The sequence below is a fragment of the Callorhinus ursinus genome, unplaced genomic scaffold (genome assembly GCF_003265705.2).
Source record: "Callorhinus ursinus isolate GAN/ISIS: 27379988/994484 unplaced genomic scaffold, GSC_fseal_2.0 scaffold16, whole genome shotgun sequence".
NCBI lineage: Eukaryota > Metazoa > Chordata > Mammalia > Carnivora > Otariidae > Callorhinus > Callorhinus ursinus.
The window spans coordinates 36202148-36214185 of record NW_027397078.1 but is presented as its reverse complement, the minus strand read 5'-3'; the positions used below and the strand labels follow the sequence as shown (position 1 = coordinate 36214185).

The following is a 12038-nucleotide window of genomic DNA, read 5'->3' as shown; positions in this document are numbered from 1 at the left end:
GAAGGGGCAGGGCTTTTAGGTCAAGGCTGAGGGGTTTGATTCTCTTACTTTATTGCATAAATTAAACAAATGAAAAGACTGATAATTTTCACTGCAACTTTTTCAAGCAACACGACCCAACAAATACACACTATTATATATCAATTTGTCAGAAAAAAAAGTCATGTCTGAGGGGTAAAAATGAGGAGAGAACTCATTTTTTGAAAAATGAACAGAAAGCAAAAAATAATAGAAGCCAAAAACATATATCCTGAACACTTTTTAAAAGAAACTTCCATGAGCAAATGAGGAAAAATATTTGTTTTAGTTTAATTTAAAATTTTCTATGCTTAGACACATAATAAAAAATTTTGCTCCAAGCACCAATCCATTCCCACTGAAGAATAAACAACCCTCATGTGTACCCTTCGGAATGCTGCGAGCACCACATATTAATTCTGTGAGAGTATACAGTGTGTCTAATGATAAGTTATTAACTTGGGCACACTATTAAAATAGGTTACAGGAAGTGTCATTACTTAAAACATAACTTTCCATAACGTTCTGTGAAATTATTCCATAATTCAGAGTTTTTACTCTTTCAACCCGGCTTGGTTCCCAACCAATTATAATCATTGAGGTTTATTTTACGTAGCGTACATGACTTTTACTTGGTAACAAATGCAAATAGAAAGGGTCAGTGCTATAAACCTATCTATAGTTTCTTTTTAAAAGGCCCATGATACCATTTTGGCTCGGAGACACTCTTTACAAATAAGTAAAAAGCTAGTTTCAAAATGTGGATCCCTGTATTGCAGGAAGGGGAGGTAATATTTTCCTCTGTATTAGCTAAGACTGACTCTAGCGTACATAATCCATTATTTTAATAAGTTTATTTATATCCCATCTTGTTACAAAATGACTTAAAGCAGCTTTAAAAATTCATATGATAAAGCCATGTTTGTTTGTTGTTAAAGGAATGGTACAGAAAATTGAGGCCAGTGGGAAAATGAGGGTAGAGAATTTGAAATTATGCCTAGAACTGACTTGTAATATTTGTATAACAGCCTCCAGTGCTGTTTTCCCAATAATCCCTCCAATATTTGTCCCTATTTGCATGTTTCATTTCCTATTACTTAATAAAAATTTCCTACTGGCTCAGTTCAATTGGATGAGCATTCGTTTTCTGTGAAGTTAGATACTTAACAGAGAAACACAAGTCAAGGGGAAACAGGAGCTTATGGCAAGTCAGAAATATCCAGGCAGATCATTCCTATATATGCTCCTTTGCAGGAAATCAGGATACTGTCAAGAGAATTTCTGAGTAAGAGTCGATAGCCCCCGAGGTCCAGTTTTTATCAGCTTTGCTGCTTATAATTCAGTAATGTAAACTTGGACACATCAACCATCTTCTTTAGGATTCCGCTCCTGTATCTGAAAATCCAGGCATACCCTATCTGTCCCGTTTACCTTTGTGAAAGCGTGATGAGGGCCAAAAGGACCAACAGATTTGAAAGTACCTTACCGACGGCAACGAGGTTCAGAATAAAAGATTTTGTTAGAAATAGACAAAATAGTTAATAAATTAAACACTGAAAAGAATGAAATAAAAGCAGATAACATGGAGATGGCCAATCTTTGTTCTGTGACTTTTTTCTTGACTAACAGACATCCAGACACCCATCTCTGCCTCTCATCCTGTGTGCCCGCAGAGAAGCACGACTCTCTTCTCCTTTGCTTAACACTTTGGGTAGGTGGCTAAGTTGTGGGATTTCCTCTTGATATGTCTCTGCCCCGACCTCTGTCTGAATATCTAGACTTGAGGTTTGTGATCTGTTGGGTCCTCAGCTGCAACAGTCTGGAAGCCAACTCCATGTAGCGTCTCCCTTCTGGTTCCTTCTCTTCCGCCAGATCTCAAGTCTTCGGTTGGTCACGTCGGTAGAAGGTAAATTGCCCAAAGGCAAGGATGATCTGACTTGTCTGCCCAAAAGTGATACAGGCTCCCAACGTTGTAGCTCTCTGTCAGCTAGCCTCTTTCGCAGCGAGGGCTAGCTCACGTGTGCCAGTCCTGGCCGGGGTACCCCACGCGGGGCTCTGGAAACAACTCTTTTCATCACTGGATGTGACGATGGCCGCAAGAGATGCTGGAAATAACTGCAGGGTCTTGTAGCTGCAGATGGCAGAGCAGAGACAGCGAAAGTGCCGGTGAGCCACTAAGCCCCGCCCCTTAGGCTGCTTCTGGGACGTCACAATCCTGCGGCTTGCAGCCACTGGCAGGTGAGTTTTCTTCTCCTAGCAGTCAAATGCTTTCAATTATGCCTCTTCTTCTTCCTCTTTGCTCCCTGCTCTTTCCTCTCCTGAAGCTCCTACCTGCACATCCATGACCCTTCACCCGCTTACTCTCGCAGGTCAATAGTGTACTCTTCCAGAACACAAGCTAGGTGGCGTTTCCTACCCAATGGATGCTCAAAAAATGTTGTCAGAATGGCGACAAATAATAATCGAAAAGAACCCAGAATTATTGGTCTTCATGGTGCATGTACACTGGTTCTGTTACCTTTGCGTAGATGCTTCTCTCTGCTTTGAATTAGTACCAGTGTCATGCTCTAGCAAAATCTCCTTGCTATTAATTTTTAGAGTTGGAAAATAAATTTCCTTTCCCGAGTGAGGATCATCAGGAATCTTCTCACATGTTCAGAAACTATTGTTTCCGTTAATAACAAAAATGAAAAATGAGGGGCGCCTGGGTGGCTCGGTTTCAGCTCAGGTCATGATCTCAGGGTCATGAGATCAAGCCCCGCGTGCGGCTCCGAGCTCAGTGCGGAGTCGGCTTGAGATCCTTTCCCTGACCTCTCCCTTCATTTCCCTCCCCCTCTGCTCCCCCACCCCAACTTGCGTGTGCATTCTCTCTCTCTCAAATAAATAAATAAAATCTTTTTTTAAAAAATGAAAAATGAGGGGAGACTGGCTGGCTCAGTCAAGTGGAGCATGCGACTCTTGATCTCAGGGTCATGAGTTCGAGGCCCACATTGGGCATAGAGATTACTTAAAAAAAGGAAAAAGGAAAAGTATGACTCCATAACCAAACGCATTTTATCTTTTTTCTTCTGGGATTCTGTATATAGCAAAATGGAAACTAAGGAGGACTGTGAAAAATAGACTACTTTAAAAAAAAAATCAACCCATTCTGCACATTGGAGTGAAGAAACAAAACCCAGCCCCAACGGCTTTTTCACTTACAATTTATTGTTTCACATCAAAATCTCTACTGGGTTTTAGTCAACTATTTAGTAAGTTTAGATATTTTCCAAGGGTACCATTTATGGTTGTGTTTATCTAGAGACTCAACTCCTTAGATTTTCATGTGTTCCTTCAAAGCAGAATGCTATTTCAAAAATCAAAAGAACTTTGGACTCTCCTGCTCCAGAGAAAAAATGTAAACACTGCACATACGAAGGAATAAAACTGTCACAATGAAAATCCACCCTATCAAATTAAAAATGAAACCTTGAACGGTTGCCTAGGGTATAACGCTTAATGATGTAGTTTCTTCTATAAACCACAGAGAGGGGGAAAATGGCTCAAGTTTTCTCCATTTCTCCACTAAGTCACTATAACAAACCTGAATTACTCCGAGTGTTCCATACCAACCCATCCCTTTGCACTGGACCAAGAAGGATGCTTCGGCATTGCAAACTCTACCACTTTCCAGCAAAAGCAAGTTATCACTGGAAGTCGTGATGACATTTTTGTAAATTAACACACACACTGAAAGAAATGACTAAGCACTCGGGCTGTTTATGGGAGCAAAAGCTCAAACATGGGCAGGCGCAGCCTAGAACCTTTCGTGCGACTGTTGCAGAGGAAGGCTTCAAGTCACGGGAAGGGGCTCTGGGTGTTATCTGGAGGGTGAGGAGGCGTGAAGTTCAACGAATTTTTCTCAAGGGCCTGATACATGCCAGGCAGTGTGTTTGGCAACTGGGGCACACGAGTGAACAGATATAGCCAAGGAGCCCAGGACTCACGGAGCTGTGGTTGGGGGAAGACGCGAGGAAGGAAGATGAAGGAAATCGAGCAGTCCTTGCTTCTGCCCCTCTCCGCCTGTGTCACCAGCGGTACATGTGTTCCATCATCGTGGGCAGCGACAAGGTGAGCGGGCTCCAGCAGGAACACCCACCGGCTTTCGCTGCCACCTGCTAGCCTGAACATCAAGCGGGTCGGTGCTATGATTAGTCCAGAGGGATGAATGCTGTTAAGCGTCTCCTTAGCTCCCCATTTCCAAACTGGCTAACATAGTCTCTCTCTCCCCCGCAAACGGACTCCATATCGGAGACACCACATTAAAGCACCTTGTCTTTCGGGCAGGGAGGCATCATGCTGTAGAAATAATTCACTTAGCTGCTGCATCACTTGGGCGAACTATCTTGGCTTACTCCTCACGAAATGGTGGTGAAATTTAGATTAGCTGATGATGTACATAATGACTGGCCCAACCCCTGGCACATAAACAGTGGTTCTTTAGAAAACAGTGCTTGCATTAAAAAAAAAAAAAAAAAAAAAAAAGGAAACGGACATCATATATAATTATTTGGCTATGTTGGTACGGGCTCTTCCTTGTTTGATGACCTGGATCATGACTTGACTGCTTTTGATTTGGCATGCAAAAGCCGTTTTAAGAAACTGCAATTTGCATCGGGGAATGAAGGGAACACGAAGCAAAGCTTGAAATCCTCATGTCGGCCTCTGACCCTTGCTCCCAGTGGTTCTCAGTTGAAAATTCCCATGTGCGCGGTGCTGGTCCCCAGCTCAAGCTGACGAACTGGCGGGCTGGGAGCGCGCCGGCATTCCCACGTCTCCACTGCACCCCGGACTATTCATCAGCCTGGAAGGGTGGTGCCTTCTCTTCTTTCCCTCTCTCCAAAAAAGGAGCCCTGGTAGGAGTCATTTAGTCTCAGCCCTCAGAATGAGCTGACAAGTTTTCTCCACTCCGCTCTGAAGCTCTTATTAATTCCAGGAGCAACGATGAGCTCTCCTGGATGGGACTGCCAGATCAGTGATGGAAGCAACAGCTTTCGGAACAATGCGCACGCTAACGACTTCGTGGGGGAATGCTTTCTACCTTACAGCGATACCAGTGAGCGCTTCTAAATAGGCACGAGCCTTCTCTTTTATCTGCAGCGTTCCCAGGGCATACCATTTTATGTTACTCAGTTTTTCAACTGTTGATAGCAGAAATACAGGGTCATGATTTAAAGGTGAGGGAGTCGAAGGGGTATGGGCACCGAACCAAACACAAACAAACAACAGAAAAGCATTTCAACAAATCATTACTGGGCACCCGTTTGCTTTTCGGGACGTCAGTGAACTGTAAGCCAAATGAAAATCCCTGTCTTCAGAAAGTTTGCATTCTCTTAGGTTTCAATAAGCATCATAGATAAGTATATTACACAGTGAGTTCAAAGGTGAAAGGTGCTGTGGAAAAAAGAAGAGCCAGGTAAGGGAGGAGGAGTGTGGACGCGTGGGTACAGCTCACACTGTTCTGCGGAGCGGGCCCGGTGGGCTTCCCCACACAGGGGACACCTTGGAAAGTGCTGTGATAGGGCGGCATCTTACTATTTCACATAGCAACAGCATCGATCTTTTCTTTTTTGTGTGCCTAGTATATGTCAGTTCTTGTCCCAAGTACCTTAAAATGTCATTTCTAATTCTCAAAATGATCCTATCATTTTTGTACAACAGGAAACCAAAAGGCTCAGTGAAGTTGAGCATGGGCCCAAGATCACGTAGCAAATGCATGGCCCAGCAAGGATGTGAATTCTGGTAGCTCGTGCCAAAGCTCATGGTCTTTCCTGCACCTTGGGGGGTTTCCCAAGATGTGGTTTCCCACGGTGTGGTTCGGAAAGGACCAGAATGCCCAGGAGGCGTTCGTTAGCAAGTGCGGATTCCCAGGCCCCATCCCAGCGCTACTCCAGCTGATTTTCTGGAGCGCGGCCCGGGAATCAGAATGTTTGGCAACTGTCCTCGCCGCTCTGGGGCACGCTCCAGTTTGAGAGCGACTGGCACAATCTGCTGCCTCAGTTTCTGAGAGAGGGATCACGGTGTGAAAGCCTGTCCTAGCCAGCCTCTCGAAGCCTGCGCCAGCCTCTGAATGTAGGTCCCTCTCCTGCATGGTGGGACAAAGCCAGGTTCTTTTCGGCCCTCTCTCACTAACGCAGATGGCTCCCCCCCCATGGGAGAGGCAGTCTCAACATCAGGACGTGAAGGACATTATCAACCCTCAGAACAAACGTTGGGTGGTCGCCAGGCCTCCGTGAGTTTGTATGACCCTTCCATCCGTTCTGCCACCTTTCCCGACAAGTCTTCCTTTCTAATGCCAATGGGGAGCAAGGCCTCCCCTTCTGAGCTCATCAACCCCTCCAAAAGCCTGAAACAGCACAATGGCTAACAACCTTTTACCGTCGGGCTTCGGCCATCCTTGTTTGGAATTATTGTGCTCATTCTGAAAGCTTCCTTAAGAAACAAAACGAAACAGCGACATACATGACCGATTTTTTATCCACCCACGCAGACCAGCTCTGCCAACCAGCCAGCAGCTTAGGATAATCAACTAGGTTCTGAAATGCCAAATATGCCAAGAGGACCTGCCAGTGACGAGGTTCATTTTGTTTTGTGCTTTATAGAAGTAAAAGAAATAAAGTCAGGGCCAGGGCACAGGAACGTGTAGATTTTAGAACTAGAAGGGATCTTGGTTTTTATTCATTCTAACCTCATCCTCTGATAACTAAAGAAGTAGATGTCTCAGAAGGTGAGGTCACGAAGCTGATGTGGAACAAAGAAAGGACCAGAGCAAAGCTTTCTGAATCCTCTCCTCCCTTTCTATGCCTCAACACATAACTCCCATTGTCTGTCTAAGGAAATCAAGAATGCTTATATTAATTTTAACTTACTCTGGAAAGGGATCCTTAATTCCTCCACGTCTAAACCTTTCCATATGTATAACGAGTAAACATTAACAATACGGAGATCGTATGTTCCAGAACTACCACCGAGTCATTCATTAATTCAACTAATATTTCTTGTGTTTCTGCCACGTGCCAGGCACAGGAGGAACGCAGTAAAGAAAGTAGATGGAAACGGACACAAGCTCATCCTGTCGTGGAGTCTACGCTCCAGTGGGGAAACACACAACAAACGGGAGAACTTAGTAAAACCTCGTATTCGTAGTGATGAGTGCCACGGAGAAAAGGCAGCAAGAGGGGACAGGAAGTGAGGTTGTGTGCAAAGGGGGGGGGGGTGCTGTATTTTAGACAAGGTGGCCAGGTAAGGCCTCACTGAGAAGTAATGACCACAACCGGCGAGCACAAATATGAGCTTCTAGTCCAGAGACCTTGGACATCAATGTCTCCTGAGAAGAGCAAGCGAAGAGCATGTCTGGAAAATGCTGGGAAAGGTGGAACCGAAGGACTGACATTCTTCTGCTGTTTTCCGTAGTCCGGGCGGCAGGAAATGGTAGCCAGGAAGGGCTGTGTTAGTATCCGAGTGGAAAAGAAATGCCTGATGGTTTGTGATTTCATCTAAAGAACTTTGCTTAGAATACAGAATTTAGAGAACAGAATTAAGATTTGTGAGAGGTATTATTTTGTTAAAAAAAAAAAAATCCAGAGAGCATGAAGTCATGCCAAGACTGCTTGGCAAGATGACATGTGACTTAAAACTTGAAGAAAATGTTGAAAAGTTCAGTTACTTGATTCATCCTAATATGTAATTAATTATGAGGGTTTTGGCTGAAGTGTGAAACTTATACACAGGCAATGACTAGTTCCACATTTTTGGAGAGCTCCTTGTTTGCAAACAGGGATAGCGCTTCAGAGAATCAAGGAGGATCAAGACACCGTTCTACCCCAGTGAACTGTTCACTGTGTGTAAATCCATTTTCTCTTCTTCCTGGGCATCCAGCAGGAATCCGTTTCCCAGCTTCCCTGGTAGTTAAGCATGGCTTGTTCAATGCACTTTGAGTGGACGTGATGGATGGCCCTTCTAGGTTCGGCCCATAAAATCCTAGGGGATTGCAGAGTCTCAAGACGCAAGGAGCTCAAGTCCCTAAATCGTTAGCTGCAAAGCTGTCTGACAAACATCTGATTACACTTTACATCAACAAGATATTTATGTCTGGTGTGCCAAAGTACTGAGATTTGGGCCAGCTCATGTTGCCCAACTAACAAGATTATTAATTAACATTTACATAGACTTTTACAGCCTGCAGAATGCTTGCACATAGCAAATGATTCTGGGAACCACCCTGGGAAATAGGGCGTACTTAATTTTAACCTTACCATTTCACGGAAGCCGAAATCGATGCTTGTTGAGTGCTGAATTACTTGGTCACGATCACACAGGCAAGGCACAGAGGGCAAAGAGTCTAAAGCAATGGCTCTCAAATTTACAAAAATATCGTCGGTGAGAGACAAGCGTGGAAAGAAATCTGATGCAAGGCATCTGATAAAGGTAGACAAAATACTAAGGAGATGTGGAAGAGGGAACTAACACGCTTGGGTGAAGAAGCCACACAAGGCTCTAGTGGAACAGCGTGAGATTTATGGTGAGCGTTTGCAAATTGACAGGAGAAATGGGAGAGGAAACGTGGAGAAAGTTCCTGTAAATTCTGACACGCAATATGAGTGGCGAACAGAAATAGAAGAGACTTGGCATCTGTTCTGATGTTTCAAGGGAAGTTGGAGCAAGCAGTGCAGTTTTTTGAAAGAAAACAGGAACTGGCAATTCAATACAAATAAAAAAAATAATTTATTGAGTGCCTGCCGGATGGAGGGCCTTCCAGAAGCGTACAGAGGATATAGGGAGAAGATAACAAGGGCACAGCCCGTGTTTCAGATGCATTTATAAACTACGAAGGGAAATAGTCATAAATGACCGTAACACAATGTTGAGTAAGACAAACGTCAATAAGAACAGTGCTGGGGTTCGAGGGACAGAGAAGTGACATGAGAAGGACATGGGAGAGAGAGGGGAAGCTTCAGCTTCACGGAAGAGGTAAGAGTCAAGACTGACCTTGGAGGAGGTGCCATCCCGATGGGGGTGGTTATGAACTGCACGAATTCAGGAGGGCCGCATATAACTCCCCAAAGAAGGGTGTTACCAATATTTTGAGCAAGGACCTCACTATCTGAATAATGAAATGACTCCAAAATGTGACCGTGGTTTAGGGGACAACAAAATGCAATTTACAACTGGGATATGTTTGTTTAAACATGGGATCACAAACTTCCAGCGACATCAGAGCTGTGGACGTGTCTGGTTCTATTGAAACAGCCCGGCTTGCAATGAATTCGGGCAATGATCGGCGCCGCGGACCAGAGATGGTGTGTGGGAGCTTCCGTATGCAGCCCCAGAGCGTCACGAGGCAGCTTACTAAGGTGTCCTGCCTAAGAAGAGCCACTTACCATGAACAGGGCTTCATAATTTTCAATCATTTTCTGCACCACAGCAATGATGGCCGTGCTCTCCTCAGCCCGGGCTGAGCTCTGGACGGAGAATTCTTTGTCTGACGATTTCTGCTTGTGCAGCAGGTTGGGTCCAAATATGGTGGCCAAGTTTAGAGAGGTCATTTTGTTCCCAGTGACCTGTAAGAGCAGACAACACAAGGATTGGGGTTATTTCTGCTTTTCAAACTGCTGGGTGGATCAATAATCAAAGGGACCTTTTTCAAGCGCCTGGGTGGCTCAGTTGGTTGAGCAACTGCCTTCGGCTCAGGTCATGATCCCGGGGTCCCAGGATCGGGTCCCGCGTCGGGCTCCCTGCTCGGCGGGGAGCCTGCTTCTCCCTCTGGCCCTCCCCCCTCTCATGTACTTTCTCTCATTCTCGCTTTCTCAAATAAATAAATAAATCTTTAAAAACAAACAAACCAAAAAAAAAAAAAAAAAAAAAAAAGGGACCTTTTCCCTTTTTTTTTTTTTTCCCCCCCCCAGGACAATATCACCTCTGGCGGAATCTGTGAGGAGCACTGTCATTTTCCTTTTGCTTCATATCTTGGATTGACTCTCACAGCTTAGCGGTCATTTTGATAGCATATTAAGTAAAATTTTACATCTCCAAGTTATTCATTGTGAAACTGGTACTATATAAAATGTCTACCCTGTCTGCTTTTAAAAAATACTGATGTCCATCCATCCATCCATTCATCCATCCAACCAACCACTCGTCCATCCATCCCAGCCAGCCAGCCAGCCCTCCATCTATCCATAAATTTATCAATCCATCGTCCCTATATTAAATCACCCATTCAGGGCCTACCACAGGCTGCACCATTTTCGTGGATTCAAAATATTTAAAATTTTTCCAACAGTGACCACAGTACAGTCCTTATTTTATTTTATTTTTTTTAAAGATTTTATTTATTTATTTGAGAGAGAGAATGAGAGAGAGAGAGAGAGAGTACATGAGCGGGGGGAAGGTCAAAGGGAGAAGCAGACTCCCCGCTGAGCAGGGAGCCCGATGCGGGACTCGATCTTGGGACTCCAGGATCATGACCTGAGCCGAAGGCAGTCGCTTAACCAACTGAGCCACCCAGGTGCCCCATACAGTCCTTATTTTAAAGAGTTCACTTTCTAGGGGGGAAATAAACATATCAATTACAAGGAGTGAGTACGAAGTAGGAAGCTATCAACTCTGGAGGCCTCAGGGACACTTCAAAGATGTGGCGACATTTGCACAAAACCATGAAGGAGGAACAGTGTTTGTTAGGCTGAAAAGCAGAGGAGCTGAGGCAAGGGATGATTTGACAGTGGGAAGAACACCCTATGCAAAAACAGAAACATGTAAAATACATCCAGGCACCGTGTGGCAGGGGGTTCTGCAGGAAAGGCGGGCAAGGGCCATTGCCATGGGTCCCCTGTGGGCAAAACTGCCCCTCGTTGAGAACCACTGGGCTAGGCAAATTTTTCTTTCTCTTGTCGGTATTAGTTGAAACTCTAGGAACACAGGGATACGTATGGGGACTGTGGCTGCTTGGTGGGGCTCCTTGGTCTGGGAAGATGTGCACAGCCTTTGAGAGGCACCTGGGTGCCCAGCACAGAATTCAAGAGTCCTGATTCACAGCCATGAGAAAGACTCCTGGTCCCCCACCCTTGTCCTGGGGAGCCCTGAGCTGGTAGCCACCCGGTCCCAGCATGGCACACGGAGGATGCTGTTTTTAGAACATGAGCCTGTTTTCAGGCCTCCTGCCAAGTGAAATGCTTTCACATGGTAAACACTGAGCATTTTCACGGAAGGACCCTTTATATGTATGACTGTTTATTTTTTTTTTCCTTCGTTTTACTTAATTGACATAAAACTTGACATTTTTTTCATTTGATTTTTCCTTTCTCTTCCTGGAAATTTACGGCTGAGGATAAGATCAACTATGTGTCATTTTCAAATGCATCCCTTTGGAACTCAGGCATTTGGAGTGCTTCCCCTTACCCCCTGAAAGTCAGATCAGGGTTTTCCCATTTTTTTTTTTTTAACATTAACAAATAGGAGATTTTGTTTTCTTTTAAAAGAATGTTTAGCACAAGGACAGCCCAGAACTCTGTTTCCGTTCCCTCCTTCGCCTGTTGCTATTCTGGGAGCGCGATGCAATCCGTCCGTAAAATGGCACATAGATTCCAGCTGCAGACCATCCTGCTGGGCTTCGTTAGCGCTTTTGTGTTATGTTGTGATTTGTTTTTGTTTTACTGCGTTTGAGACTGGAAAGGAGACTTGCTCGTGGCAGCCTCCACCCTGTGCTTCAGCACCTATGTCCACACGTGTCTAAGTAACAACACGTGCCCCTGGGGGCAGCTCATGAGTTCACTATTAGCCAGCCAATTAAAGGAACGAGTTTTATCTTCACCAAATAAGCATCCTAGATCCTCTGTATACCTAATAGGAATCGCTCACATTTATCACCAGTCTAGCATGTACAGTCACCGGACTAGGAACTTGCCACAGGCTGTTTCAGTTCTTTCACACTATAAGCTCATGAAGCAGCTGGGCTGTTGTCCTTTTTTTTTTTTTTTTTTTTT

At 44.7% G+C, this 12038-nt stretch overlaps 1 protein-coding gene across 7 annotated transcripts in view; it reads right to left on the bottom strand.

Moving 5' to 3' along the window:
* Positions 1–12038, bottom strand: part of ARHGAP6 (Rho GTPase activating protein 6) — a 246277-nt gene that overhangs the window by 22360 nt on the left and 211879 nt on the right. For all 7 annotated transcript variants that reach the window (XM_025857723.2, XM_073902102.1, XM_073902099.1 and 4 more), the window contains exon 9: positions 9438–9617. In XM_025857723.2, the coding sequence (XP_025713508.1) occupies positions 9438–9617 (180 nt within the window). The remainder of the gene's footprint in view (positions 1–9437; positions 9618–12038) is intronic.